Genomic DNA, 15740 nt, shown 5'->3' with positions numbered 1-15740 from the left:
ACGGGAGGACTACAGCTGATGGACTACCAGATTGACTTCAAATTCAACCTGCTGAATGCTCCTCCCACTTCAGGGGAGTGTGGCAAAGAGAGGTGCGTTCTGTCAAATCTGGTCTTCAAGTTGCAGTGGGCAGCCAATCTGTCTCAGAAGATCTCCTGTACACAACTTTGGTGGAAGTAGAGGGGATCTTAAACTCAAAGCCACTGGGATATGTGTCAGCCGATGTAGCTGATCCGGACCCCATCACGCCAAACATCCTCCTTATGGGGTGGTGGGAAGTGGCGCTGCCTCAAGTGGTCTATGCTCCAGCAGGTATGGGGCGGCGTAGATGGCGCCACCCTCAAACGCTGGTGGATCAGTTTTGGCTCCAATTCACAAGGAACTATTTGGCTAATCTCCAGACCCGGCAAACGTGGCGGAGATCAACAAAGGACCTTGCTGAGAACTCAGTGGTGCTAGTCATTGACCCATCTCTTCCAAGAGCTTAATGGCCCATCGGGAAAGTCGTCAAAGCAGTCGCTAGCCAGGATGGATGTATCAGAACGGCAGAGGTTATGGTCAAAGGCAAAGTCTACACCATCTTATCACACCTTATCGAGCTCCCTGTCCTTCAGGATAACACCAAAGACACTTGAAGAATCCCTGGTCTTACCCATTTACTAAGCAAATGTGGGGGCGGCTGTTAAGAATTCTTCAAGTTAGGCATTTATGTTAATGGTGCTTTATTTTGAAGTCGATGTTTTAATTTGAAAAGGCTTCATGTTGTTTGCTCTTCCTGTTTCACGTTTTCAGTTCGTCGTGCATTTGGCATCAATACAGAAGTCACTGATGATGTGAGTTATCTTTATAATGCTGTAAAACCTTTTTTTCTCTTCAGCAGCTTTAGATGTGTGTTTGCATTCTGAAAAGGTCCGTTTTTGACTGTTGTTCAACTCGGAAATTAGCATTAATTTGAGCTAATTAGTTAGCCTGTGTTGCATATTGTATTCAATTAACATTGCGTTAACATGTTCAGGGTGATGAGGAGATGCAGTAGTTAGTGGTAATAGTACTGCAACGGGCTAATATTCATACATATGTACAGTAAAGTGTTTATATTCATACATATGTGTGCACATTTATTTACAGTAACGTGTTTATTTACCGCTGTGTACAAGAGCACACAAATATTTAAGTTTGTATTTTTCTGTTATATTTTCAGATACTCTGTACTCTGTACTGTACAACGGATATGGTATCAGTAAAACCCCGTAAACTGAACTGACTTGTTTCTAAAAAGCATCAGGCTTGTTTCGATGTTCCTTTGCAAACTTCTGATGCTGAATTTTGTGGTGAGGACACAGGAAAGGTTTTCTTCTGATGAAGGTCATATTTGTACAGGTGTGGCTGCACAGTAGAACAGTGCACCACCACTCCAGAGTCTGATGAATCTTCCTGCAGGTCTTTTGCAGTCAAACTGGAGTTTTGATTTGCCTTTCTAACAATCCTACGAGCAGCTCTCTCTGAAAGTTTTCTTGACCTCCACAGTTCCTGTTAACCGACATTTCTGAATGACATTACGAACTGAGAGAACAGCTCCCTGAAAACACTTTGCTATCTTCTTATTGTCTTCTCCTGCTTTGTGGGCATCAGTTCTTTTAGTTTTCAGAGTGATAAGCAGCTGTTTAGAGGAGCCCATGGCTGCTGATTGTTGGGACAAGGTTTCAGGAGTCAGAGTATTTATAAAGCTTTGAAATTTGTATCACCTGGCCTTTCCTAATGATGACTGTGAACAAGCCAGAGCCCTAAAAAGGTTAATAACATTTTCTTGTAGCGACTGCGCTGCCACCTCAGTGTTAACATTATCAGCATTAACATAAGGGGGCGCTGTCGAGTCAGCTGAAGATCTCGCTGGAAAAACTGACCTCAAGAGTCGTGACTTTCCTCGACTCATCTTCAGCTGCAACAAGTCTCTTATAAACTGTTGCAGAATACAAACTCAGATTTATTGATTCAGTTAAACTTTCTGAATTACAAAGATTATTTTAATGAGTTGTGCTGACACAACATTAATGGTAAATACTGCCAGAAAACTGTCAATGTTCAATTCAAGTTATGTTTATTATATATAAAAATATGTCAATTTTTATTGACAATTTGGTATCAAAAGATCAGGAATGTAAAATTTTACAGGTCGTTGTTCTCATGATAATGAGATTCACCACCTCAACACATCAACTACAGTTTGAAAATACAGAATAAATACAGTATATAACTACGGTAACTAAATATAGACACTTATGCAGATGCAATACAAACACGTTCTCATTCCAAGTCGTCACATATCAGTGCTTTGTCAGTGGCCTTTAACGTCTGTGCTCTAGGTATCCTCCTGCATTGAAGCTAGGCTTGTGCTGGTTTGAAAATTTTCCAATCGGTTTGATTTAAAGCCAAATATCTAACCGAACCGATATATCGAATGATATACTAATGCTGTAATGCTGTATTAACTGCCAATACACACAAGGTTACACAAGAAGAAGAAGAAGAAGAAGAAGAAGAAGAAGAAGAAGAAGAAGCAGAAGGACACCAAGGAACCTTCCTCCGACTCCGCTCTCTCAGTAGAGACACAGCGGTTGAGAGGGCCGAGCGAGAGGATGTTCCTGTAGTCGTTCCAGCCACCCAAATAGTACCAGGAACTTCTTCAGTGGAAACGGGTTACTAGGGCAACAAACTGAATGACTGCTGACTCCCTCGCACTTTTCCCCGCCCCCAATGAAATTTGATCTCTCGCAGCAGACAGCAGAGCGGAGCGGAGCTGCGGAGTCCCTCTGAAGCCTCTGAGACAAACTAAACAAAACACTTGTAGGCTCCTCCACTTCATTTATAAACAAACATAAACCTTATTAATTTGTCATAATGCATGTTACAATGCAAGATAAGTTGAATATAGTCCCTTGACACGCCGCCGATGTGATAAAGCTTTTTGTTTTTCCTCCTCCGGTTTATCCGGTTGACGTGAATTAAACCGGGTGGAGCTCTTAAACCGGACCGAACCGGTTAAACTGGAAATCGGCACTGCTGTTTGAGCTCACATCTACCCGAGGAACAGAATAAACAACCTTATCCGTATCATGACGGGGGGAGCTGTGGAGCGACGCACCTTCAGAAAAATCCACCTCAGAGTAGGTGAGTTTACTGGAGTCGTCTTCAGTCTGCAAGAAAACAGAAAAGTTCATCACTTACGCTGGTTTTTGAGTTTATTCACCTGCTTTGTCACATGAGCATCATTTCAGCGTGTGTGCTGCTTCATATCAACTGTTCACAGGGTTTTATCTCCAAATCTATTGGTTAGTTCATCCCCTTAAAGTTCTCCGGCACAGCGCCAGATTTCCGGCGTGGCGAAGTTTCTGTCCGGCACGGGCAGAAGTGCTCTGCAGTGCAAGCATTTCACTCGCATTGGCCCCTAAAAATAAATATATGTGCGAACCGGGAAAATGATTTAGGCACACAGTGTGCGAGTAAACACAACCTACTGTTTACCATAATCGGCATCAGATGTTTTTTCAACGATAACTGATCAAATAAATGTATTTTAAAACTCGCTGCTTTGGCTCTGATACAGCCGTCTCGCTCCCTGCCTGCAGTCCTAACTGCACTGGGCTTTGTAACAATGACCCGCCTACATCCCCCTCTGATTGGTTACACGGCACAAGTGATAGCCAATCAACACTGACGCCTGTGCATGCTTTCACATCATGTCACATTGAGACACAGAGCACAGACAGAGCAGGAGAGGCTCTGGTAAACCAGCGGTAATTTTGAAGGTAAGGTAACAGAAAACCAGACAGAAACGAAAGTTGCAACAAAAGTCCTCTATGCTGCAGTTTTAAAGTCACCACCACAATGTTATATGAGCCATTTCAATGATGACATGCTTGCCCAGAGGCGAAATTTCAACGTAACTGCCTGTTTAATTCACATCAAGCTTGATACAATTTTGCAAACAGCCTAAATGATTTAGCGTCTAAAAATAAGTAGCACCAAGGCAAAAAAGAGATGCAGGAGCTATAAGTCAAAAAGTCTGGTAACCACTGAAAGTTTAATCTTTATTTATAAACTCATTATGCTATAAAAGTTTAATCTGAAAGTAACTACTAAAGCTATAATCTTTTTGTTCATTTTGATAATAAACACGTTCCTTTGCAGCACATACATTTCTATTTCTTCTTCTGCTCCGGAAAAGATTTCAGATTTCGGGCACACAAATCTTCGTGCTCCACATTTCAGGCACAAAATTTTTTCTTACTTTAAACCCTGTTAATGTTTAGTCAGAGGATTTCCTCCTGAGATAACGGAAGCTTCTTCAGATATGATCATAAAGTGGTCTGTTTCCTGTTTGTTACATAGCTACTTATCTGTCTTGATGAAGAAGACTGACTTAGATGAAAGTCCTCTCCAACTTATTCATTTAAATTCCATTAAAAATCTGAAATATTAACTAACATAAAGTTCATTCACGATTCTCTCTCTACTACAAAATTATTTCCTCTGCTGTACACTAAAAGGCCACGTTTCAAGGCCTGGATCCAAACAACAAATAAAAAGTAACAGAGCAAATAAAAGCACAACAGGTGTGACATCACTCATCATCACCAGAGACAGATGTGAGATAGTGACACACAGCTTTAGTAAAACATGTAATGGTCAAGTTATTTTAGTGGATGTAGCCTAAAGGTGTTTCCTAAACCTAAAACCTTTTTACTTACGTTCCTCTGAGGAGTGGCTGCAGTGACAAGGCTGTATTCGTCTGAGGTTTTGACTCCATTTGGTTTGACGTAAGAGTAAACTGTGGACATTTCTACAGGAGGAGATCTGCTCTTTCTGTCCTCCTCTCTGATCTCCTCATACACTCTGTTGGTCTGCAGGAAGAGGAGAGGGGTTTGTATTCATGTCAGCTGGTTTCACAAACACTAATGATGCTGAGAAGTCCCAAAATTACTCAGACTCACCTCTGTGACATCAGCATACTCAGTTTCCACAGAAGCTTCTGTAAAACATGCAGTTCAGAGGATTAAGTCCAGGAACTAACAGGCATTGAACTCAGGAGCAGGGCTGGGACTACACTGCTGAAAACTTGCAACAGGAAGGAGTCATGGCGTAGAGGACGAAAGTGTGGGTTGTAAAATAATAATGTCAAGTAAGAGTGGTAAGAGACTACGCAACGCAGGCTTCAATTCAGTGCTTCTTTACGGTGAATAAATTAATGTCAGCATGCTTACCGTCAAGAACATTCAACTGGAACAGCACTAACATAGTTAACAGATGATTGTCTACGACATACAGACAATAAAAAGTTGGTGGGCGCAGTTTTATTAGATTTTAGCGCGGCTTTCGATGTAATAGATCATAACATACTACTGAACAAACTCAAGTGCTAAAATTTTACACATAATGCCATAGAATGTTTAAAAGCTACTTGTCCAACAGGAAACTGTGTGTTTTTTTATAATGGCTGTTTTTCACAGGTGGGACAACTACAGTGTGGTGTCCTGCAGGGCAGCTGCCTCGGACCTGTTTTATTTTCCATATTCACAAATGACCTACCACTTGTTCTAAATCATACAACAGCAGTTATGTATGCAGATGACACAACCTTATATATGCCAGCAGAAGCAATTAATAATCTAACAGTGACAATGAACTTACAATTTGTAATAACATGGGTTAATAGTAAAAAATTAGTTCTCAACTTATCAAAAACAAAAAGCTTTTTATTTGGATCACATATTGCATTGAAAAATAAGCCCTAAATTAAATTTATCATTTGAAAGAACATCAAACCAACAGGCAAAGGAGACAAAATTGCTTGGTATTATTTTGGACAGTAAATTAACATGGTCAAAGCAGGTTGATAAGACTGTTGCAGAGATGGGAAGAAGTTTGTCAGTCATCAAGAGATGTACCAAATATGTACCACAACAATGCATCTCCAAATTGGTCCTCACTCACTTGGATTATTGTCCAGTCGTTTGGTCTAGTGCTGCCGAGAAAGATTTGGTAAAATTACAACTGCTCCAAAATAGAGCTGCACGTGTTGCTCCGTGTTGTACAAAAAGGACGAACATCAACACAATGCATGTCACTTTAGGATGGCCATTAGTAAAAGACAGACTTCTTATCTCTCTGCTTTCTTTTGTTGAAAACATCTCATCTACTGAGGTCCCAAGTATCTTGTACAACCAACTTAATTTTAGCTTTGTCATAAACTCCTACGACACCAGACATGCATCACAAGGTCTCTTTGTGCTTCCCATCTCAAATACCAATTCAATGCAGCACGCAGTATTTTACAGAGCAATGAAAGAGCTGAATAGTCCACACATAGATTGTTTAAGTTTTCTTTGTGCTGCAAATTTGAAATTGTTTTGTAACTATGTTGTTACCTGAGGTATCAGGAAGAATGTTATTTTGCCTGTATTAAGTTTTTAACTGTCTTATGTACTGTAATGTAATGTAATGTGTTTTAATGCTATGCAATGTAATTTTGTGTGTGGACCCCTGGAAGAGTAGCTGCTACTAATGTGGTAGCTAATGGGGATCCAAATAAACAAACAATAATGGTATTGGTTTCAATAAAGTCTTCCCATCCCCACTCAGGAACTATAGACGGATGCTGGTGAGGATTTTTTTTCTATTTATTTTTGACTGAACTTTAGGAGGGTTACTTTTGTTTTATTTATTTTTTTATTTAAATATATTTTCTTTTAGGTGCAATTTTAGCATTCTGGACATCATTTTTATCCCTTACAAATGTATGCATTAATAGTATAAAATGAAACATTTTACCTTTAAAAATGATGCTACTAGTGATGAATTGTCTTTAATTATTTAGCTCTGGGGTCATTTAATACCAGGTTTCATTAATATATCCATCCCTACAGAGAACTAAGTGCACATTAAATACAATTCCCATTCCTTTGATTACAATGAGCGTCTCTTTTTCTTGCTGTAATCCATTGTGTACAGCTGGAAAGCAGTCAATCCACTGTATGCAAATCCTAAAGCAGAAATGCCACCATGCACCACACTTCAACTTTAGGGTGCGATCGGTCACACATGGGTGAAATTAACACTGGTGAATATTTGCCTGCTGTTTACTTCCTCTCAACGCGAGAAAAGGGGGAATAAAACATTTGCTTCTGGTAGCAGAGCAAATTTGCGTCTTTGCAACAGGTGGAGTTTAAATTTGGTGAGCTTAGACCAGCAAAGTCACAGCCTCAACCAATAGCAAAGAAGTAGGTGTGGAGACGACATCGATTGTTGCTTGGTCTATGAACTTTGTCTATGTCTATGATACTGGCCATGAACAATGTCCCCCCATGAGAGATGCTGCCTGAGTCGGGAGACCATCATGGAACATAAGAAAATGGAAAATGTACCAAAAAAAAAAAGTTATGCTGTATTCATTAGCTAGCGAGCTAACATTAGCTACCAAGCTACGTTTCCACTTTGTCATGTCACCCTGATGCTTAGAGTCATCTGAAACTGAGCAAATGCAGGTGAGTCACCATCACCTGCCTGAATGTGGGCAGTGCTGAGTGTGACGCACACAGGAAGTGATGTGACTGTTCATGTTTCATCTTTTCTCAAAACTCATAGTTTACCCGACTGAGATTGTCCCAGTGTCTGGATCCTCTCTCCTCATGACTTCCCCATTTCCAAAGTCTAAACAACAGCCTAACAGATTTGAAATTAGTGGTAGATTTAGATGCACACGGATGAGATTATGGAACACTGACAAAAAATAATAGCTGATGATAGGTCATTAGAGTCGGATAAGTTCAGCTCCACTTCATTTTTTAAAATACATTTTAAAATGTTGTACATACAGTAAATACTTATGATATCACAGATATGGTGGGTTATGTAATCTAGGAATATCTAGTGACTTTTTGGGCAGTTTTACCCAACCAGCAGAGGCAGATGGCCGCCCACCCCAGAGTCTCAGTTCTGCCTGTTAGAAAGAAGTGTTTCCTCACAACCGTCTCACAACAGAGGAAAATAATAAGTCCATGTTCTTGGTGGAAATTTGTTTGAATTGTTGGGTCTCTGTAAATTAAAAAGTATGGTCCAGACCTGCACGTATGAAAAGTGTCGTTATAATGTGATGATATATAACTTGACTTGACTTTAGCTACTTTCAATTGAAAAAAGATGGAAACCCTCCTTTAAGCACCTTTTGCACTTTTTTTGTCAGAGAGTTTCAGATGCTCAAGTGCCTTTCTTATCTGTGTGTGTTTCCTGTAGCCTCACCTTTGGGTTTACTGGCCCTCTTCCTGCAGAACATCATCGAAGCTGCTGATAATATGATCAACATGATGAGCAGAGTCAGACCCACAAACAGCAGCGGACCTTTGGCAGCTGGAGCAGAAGAACAAGTTTGTTTTACACTTCCTGTTTCATTATAAAAATATCTGGGAGCGTAACTGTCAAACTAATGGTACCATCAACTAAATATTAAAATCATTAACTGAATACATTTACACACACAAGAAAACACAGTCATGTATTTGCATAAACACAGTATATGGACACACATACACTTAAACAACAAACTAAATGTACCTGGACCTGGTGTTGAAGCTGGTGTTGGGTGTTGCTGTTGAGGCTGCTTGGTGCCTTCAGAGGAGGCTGATGAAGATGTGGAGCTTAAACTCTGTGATGTCGTCAGTGTGGAGGTCGATGGTACAAATGCTGTAACAGGTGGAAGAATCCAGTTTAGGTCTGAAGAGGTTGGCGCTGTGAAACATGAAAACACAACAATCAGATACTGATCGTACAGATACAAAGAGATGTGTGGAAACATTTCATTGATACAACACAAATTCTCTGTGAATGTATCCGTGTATTTCTGATCATACAGGTGAATGCAGAAAGTGATCAATGTGTTTGGTGCAACAATATTTAAATCAGCTGTGGTGTGTGACAGTCTGAGTTTATCAGATAGTTTACAGATGAACTCTTGGTTTTTAAAGGAGCATTTATCAGAGTTCACAGTGATGAAAATATGCAGCTCTGAATATAATTGTTAACCTAAACATGTTCGATTATTTGAAACATCAGCAGCTGTCAGTGAAGAGTTCATTTCATGACTCCCAGTAGAAACTCACCATCTTTAACTCTGATCTCAAACTCTGAGTATGCTGGTATGAGGAGGAATGATCTGGCCAAACCACAGCTGTATCGTCCTGAGTCAGACTCAGTCAGATTTCTGATGCTCACATTCAGAACTGTATACGATGCTGGATAAAATCCTTCTTTATATTTGATGCTGTATCGGCCTCTCTGAGCTGTGACCTTATCCGTTTCAATGAGAATATCTCCATCTTTACATTCTTCCTTACAGAGGAGCCTCCTTCTTCCAGACAACTTGAAGTTACACACAACTGTGATGTTTCCTCCTTCAGCTCCTGTAACGATGTGGCCTCGTGCATTGATGACACCAGTGTCCCGCAGTGCTGATGAACAGATGAACAATCAATAGTTATTATCTGTCCTTCCCATAGGATGTTACAGTCTGATTTGTTTCAGAGATCATTCATAAATCCACAGAGTCGTACTGGAATAAACTGGTTTGGTTTGGGCCATTTTTGCATTTATTTGACAGTGTAGAGGTTTGATTGGAAACAGAAGGGGATGACATGCACCAACACAAACAAAGGTCCCAGGGCTGGAATCAAACCTGGTACATTACAATAACATGACATGTGCAGAAACCTCTCTGCCACCAAGGCGCCCCAATCCAACAGAGATTTGATTTGGTTTCTTTCACCAAAGATTTCAACCATCAGAATCTTAAATTCTAACTCTGGTCTGATGTTTGAAGGGAAAAAAAAAAACAAAACATGTAAACTGCACTGATCAGGTAATTCAGTCGATAACAATTAACAGATGGAAACATTACTGCGTTTTCAGACAAATGTAAAGTCAGGTTTAGAGTAGGGCTGCCACGATTAGTCGACTAATCGATGACTAATCGACTATCAAAATAATCTGTGACTATTTTAGTGGTCAACTAATCGGTTTGAGTCTTTTTTCATAGAAAAGTCAGGGTTCAACAATAAGGATTGCCCGATTGCCCGGGGCAAGTAAAACTCAAGGTCGGGCATGTAAACGAAACAACTCGGGCAAGTTGCTAAAATAGTAAAAGTTAATAACTAATTGATAAAATAAATGTATTTTAAAACGTGCTCCTTCGGCTCTGATGCAGCGGTCTCTCTGCCTGAAGTCACAGGCACAGCTGTGTAACAATGTCCTGCCCACAGCCCCCACTGATATTATTTTGCACAACGGACGCTTCATATAATAACATAACAATATACTGTTTATGGTGTTATGCCATCGTGTCATTTCTGTCTCTACATGGTCACGCGTTAACAATTCTCCTCTGCTCTCTGTATCGCGCACGGCGGAGTTCTGCCACACACACAGGTGAGCACGCTTTCACTTTAAGCCCTGACACTGTCATTTTTGTGTAGGAATTAAGCTGCAATACATGACGTATGTTGTTTTAATGAATAAATACAGTGTGAATAAAGATTACATAACATGAAAATAACTGCAGTCTTTGTTATTTGATAGCCGCTTAAATTAAACAGTTTTTTTAGGGCAAGTAAAAACTGACTTCAGGCAAGTAGATCTCTGACCAACTTGCCTGACTGGGCAAGTGAAAAAAAACCTTAGCATTGAACCCTGAAAGTACTATCAAAGTACCCCAAAATACTCTTACTACAGCTTCTTATGTTCAAATGTTGGCAGCTTTACACACTCTCTCATGACGGTGAACTAAAACCCTGTGGCCTGAGTACGAAACAAGACATTAGATGAAATAACTTTGGGGTTTGGGAGAGACAGACCAACATTTTTCAACATTTTTACACATTTTTAGGTAAAATGATCAGTCAACTAATCAAAGAAATAATCGACAGATTAGTCGACAATGAAAATAATCGTTAGTTGCAGCCCTAGTTTAGAGGTGGCTTAACTGAATGCAAAGTCAAGGAAATGGCAAGTTGAAAAACTTGAATGAAAAGTTTTTTCTAACAGGAAAGACTCTGGAGGAAGATAAGATAAGATAAGATGATCAATCAGTTTTATTTATTTATAAGCCCAATATCACAAATAACAACTGCCTCCTTTTTTCAGACCACAGCGGGGAAATTTGCAACATTACAGCAGCAGAGGGAAACTGCAAACAGGAAACATCCGTAGAAATAAACCACAAAGCTATATATAAATATGTATCGTTAAAAAAGAAAAACACGGGGCACTGTGACAAGTAAGCTGTGTGGGGCACCCCAGGTCCAAACCAGGAACCATCTGGCTGTAAGGCAACAGTGCTAACCACTGCAACACTGTGCCACCCCGCTGTTTGGGGTGAATCAACAAAAAGCAGTCAAACTGGTACAAATACCAGCAAATATTGGCTGCTGTACAGTGTTTGTTGTTGTTAATAAAACAGCCTTAGACTGATTGGTTTTAAATGATCCCAACTTATCCAACTGATGCTGCCTGTTTTCAAAGACTAATTTTCAACTCAGTTATCTGGAGCTGTAGTCAGATATCAGCTCCACTAGGGCCACGTGGAGGTGGATTTCAAACAAATGCACTTTGTGTTTTGTTTTTTTTTTATTAAGTTTTAGTTTGTCTGTTTTGTCAATTTCTTTGTATTTGTGACTCACTGAAACTTCCTAAACAGACCCACCAGTGGCCACTTATTACAGACTGATGCTGTGCATCCAAACTTTGTTCACACAGAACTTTATTCTTAATTTCAGTGGAGATTCCAAAGTTTTTAAAAGACACCAAATATGTCCGACTGATCTTTGGGGAATTACGTATAAAATCATGCATAACGCATCTAGAATATTTTCATTCAATCAAATGATTAAGTCGTAATAAACACGGTGGCCTGGGCAGAATATTTCATACAGTGTTAAACCAACAACAAACTTCAATAAAGAGCTGGAAAAAGCTGATACAAAAAAAGAACATATGTTATTCAACTACTGTCCTAACCCTAAAGCTACTTAAGATTAAAAAAAGATTAAAACTGGATGTTAGGGTTTCTTGCATTAACAATGAATTTCCATCTTTTAATTGCTTGTCTGCAGGGGAAATGAGATTTTCATGTGTTACATTAATATTGTCTCCAATATTCTGTGACAGTAGGCTGACACATGAGGAATAAAATGTTCACAAGATAGGAATTTAAAAAATAAATATCAAAAAATCCAAGTCTACAAATAAAAATCATACAAATTAGTAGTTTACAAAACATATTTTTAAGAGTTGAACACGACTGCTAACAATAGTTTACTGCTGCAGAGCTGCTGTTCTTCTGAAGCTGAAATATATAAAATCTTTTTTCAGCTTGAACAGATTCAACAGGAAGATTAAAGGAAGTCAGCAAAAGCAGGCCTATTCACAGACTGCAGCTGTCGAGATGCTGTCAGACACTTAGCTGTGACTTTAAAGCTAAGATAATGATGATGATTATTATTATTAATATTGTTATTTTGTTTTTGCTAAATTTTGCTGTCTATTAGACATATGCTGATTAATTTGTGATTAATTAATTAAAACAAAAGTACTAGGAAGGGTTACAAGCTTGTTGAGCCAAAAAAAGGAGTGGCATCTACCACATTGACCAAAGTGAATACCCAGAAATACAGAAAACAAAAAACATCTGCTGCTATACTGCAGCCGTCCTTCGGTACCCAGGAGGAAATCCACAAACTACCCACAGTGTACAAAGCATTTAGAATTAGCTCTGCTTTTACCAGCTGCAACTTCAAAGTGATGAACACATTCATGCATCAATCATTAAAATACAGTAACAAAGCACAGATCTTTCTGAAATGAACTTTTTTGCATAATGAGTACTTTTACTTTTGTTACTTTAAGTACATTTTGATGATAGTAGTTTTTGTACTTTGTTAAAATTTGACTGCAGGACTTTTTGGAATATTTCTACACTGCAGTATTTCCACTTTTAAATGAGTACAAGCTCTAAGTTCTTCTTTCAGCATTTAGTGACTCTGAACAAACTCTGATCACCAAGTTTAACCACAGAAACCAACCATATGTTGGTGGACTGATACGAGATGTGATGAAACAGAGTCACTCATGAGAAACTGTTTCCCACCTGCTGCAAAGTTTAACTGACCGACTGTAAATGAAGAAATAAAAGAAAAAAAAAAGAAAATTTAAACATCGATGAGAAAAGAGAGAATGATAAAAATAGAGTGAGTGTACTCACAGAGGAAGAAGAGGCAGATCAAAGTCTGATAGACGTTCATGTTTGAGGCTCTGATGGTTTAACGCTGCCTCTCTTTCGTTTCAGAAACTTCTCACTTCTCTAAATGACTAAGTTCCTCCTCCAAACTCATCACACCCAGTCTGACCTTTACTCTCCTTCCTTCCTTAGTTTTTTTTTCCATCACAGCAGAGTTGATTACCTGGAAGTTTATGTATGAATGTATTTTTTTTTTTTTCAATTAAAAGCAGTATAAATGTAATGTTTTTGTCTGCACTGCAAAAATCTCTTTTTTTTTGACTTGATTCCAATAAAAATGTATTTGATAATTATTTTTGATTTAAATTGGTGTATTTTCAGGACAGAATAAGGCAGCCTGCTGCAGTAGAATAAAGAGAAATTACACTTATTAAAACTAAAATTGACATTTTATTTTTATTTTATTTTAATATAGCTATTTAATTTAATGCAATTCATTTTTTAATGTTCTTGGTGGTGCAGTGGTAACATGGTCTGCCTGATAGCAAGGGTTTAACCCTGCCGCCCAGCTGGGGCCCTTCTGTGTTGAGTTTTCATGTGTTCCCCAACACATCCTCACTTCGACCTCGTCACATATCGACGTTTGGTCATGGACTTTCCACGTCTACATATGACGTGGAAAGTACCCTGGGTGTGTTGGTTGTTGATGTTGTGGGACACCGTGTCAAATTCTGCCTGTCACATGCATTGTCTTCTTTCAAAATACCCTTCTGTTTTCACAGGAAATATAGCATTCACATACAGTCTCTTTCAAAATAAAAGCACTGCGTCAGTACAACACTGTGAATTGACTTTTTTTCCTTCAACAATGAAAGCACATGGTTAGGTTTAGGAGAAGAGGAACAGGGTTTGGCTTTAGAATCTTACAGGACGCAAACAACGCTCTGTTGGGTGAAAGTTGGTGTTTGTTGGACCCATCCACCATCCCTCCTGCCCCAGTCGGACATTCGCCACCTTAATTTTTGTCCTTGTCCCACCGCGTTTCCCCTGATGCCGCCGGGCGCCATAAAACTATAATGGCTACCAGCGGGGTGTCATGCCAACGTTGAAGGACGCCTTTTTTCATTGGTTTCTGACGCCCCAGTCACTGCGTGAGTCCGGGCTCGTTTTTTCCCTGTCAGCGTGGGTTTTCTTTGGGAACTATGGGAACCAGTGAAGCTGCAGTTACAGTTTTCATCAATGCCCCCAGGCACAGTTTCAAGGTGGACACCCAAGATGTGCAGAACATTATGATGTCACAGTTACATTGACCTTTGACCCTTTGGATATAAAATTTCATCACTTCATCATTATATCCTATCAGACATTTCTGTGAAGGTTTGTCATAAACAATGTATGAATTCTTGAGTTATGGCCAAAAACATGTTTTGTGAGGTCACAGTGACCTTGATCTTTGACCCCTAAATTCTAATCAGTTTATTCTTGAGTTCAAGTGGACGTTTGTGCGAAATACTAGGAAACTTGTTCAAGGCCTTCTTGAGATATTGCTTTTACAAGAATGAGACCGATGCAAGGTCACAGTGACCTTGACCTTTGACCAACAAATTTTTATTAGTTCATTGTTAAGTGCAAGTGGACTTTAGCGCCGAATCTGAAGAAATGCCCTCAAGGCACTCTTGAGATATCACGTTTAGGAGAATGGGACAGATGGACAGACAAAAAACCCACCAACATAATGCCTCTGGTCACAGCTATTGTCGTTATGGAGGCAGGAAAATAAATATAGCTATCAAAACACTAAGTAAATGCATCCTACAAAATTACTTTTAGTTTGATTTTAAGTATGTCCTGGGGCTGTATTCACAAAGCTTCCGAGTGTTAAGAGTTGCTCCTAGTTACGAAATTCTAAAAAAAATTCTTAGAACTGTGACATTTTCTTAGAATTTCCCCTTAAAGTTAAGACTAGGTCCTTGTAAAGACAGAAGTTTTTCACAGAGCATCTTAGACCTTAAAAGAGCTCCTAAGGTGAAAAACTGTCAGGAGCAGGGAAGAGGACTTTTAAGAGGCTCAAGAGTTTCTTAAGCAAAGAAGAAAATGGTGGAAACACAAAGAGGTCAGAGAAATATTCGCCAAACGCTGGATGAGTTAAAGAAATGCTACAGATTAGATTGTGCAGGGAGAATATTTGTGGTCGATTTCATAGGGATACACACACATTTCGCACCCAACGCATTAACGCTATAACACCAGAAATGAAATAATCACACTAAGATATTTGTTTGTTTTTGTGTCTTGTATTAATGTTCGTTTTTCTTGTGTTTTTTTTTTTTTGTTTAAAAAAAAAGAAGAAAAAATGGTCAATAAAAAATTGATCACAAAAAAACACTAAGATATTTGAAAAACACAACAGTGCAGCAGTGATGACTTGTGTCTGTCTCAACCTTCCATCAGCAGAGTGATC

The 15740-nt window shown here is 39.1% G+C and overlaps 1 protein-coding gene across 2 annotated transcripts in view; it reads right to left on the bottom strand.

Moving 5' to 3' along the window:
- Window positions 1–13395, bottom strand: part of LOC125891278 (uncharacterized) — a 35079-nt gene extending 21684 nt beyond the window's left edge. For both annotated transcript variants that reach the window (XM_049580411.1, XM_049580412.1), the window contains exons 1-7: window positions 13304–13395; window positions 9153–9500; window positions 8608–8781; window positions 8296–8403; window positions 4992–5029; window positions 4749–4901; window positions 3143–3194 (exon numbers count right to left, since the gene is read on the bottom strand). In XM_049580411.1, the coding sequence (XP_049436368.1) occupies window positions 3143–3194; window positions 4749–4901; window positions 4992–5029; window positions 8296–8403; window positions 8608–8781; window positions 9153–9500; window positions 13304–13343 (913 nt within the window). In that variant the 5' untranslated portion in view covers window positions 13344–13395. The remainder of the gene's footprint in view (window positions 1–3142; window positions 3195–4748; window positions 4902–4991; window positions 5030–8295; window positions 8404–8607; window positions 8782–9152; window positions 9501–13303) is intronic.
- Between the last annotated feature and the right edge of the window lie 2345 nt (window positions 13396–15740).

Source organism: Epinephelus fuscoguttatus, linkage group LG7 (assembly GCF_011397635.1).
Source record: "Epinephelus fuscoguttatus linkage group LG7, E.fuscoguttatus.final_Chr_v1".
NCBI classification, from domain to species: Eukaryota; Metazoa; Chordata; class Actinopteri; order Perciformes; family Serranidae; genus Epinephelus; species Epinephelus fuscoguttatus.
The sequence above is the reverse complement of the archived record's forward strand: the minus strand, read 5'-3'. Positions and strand labels throughout refer to the sequence as shown.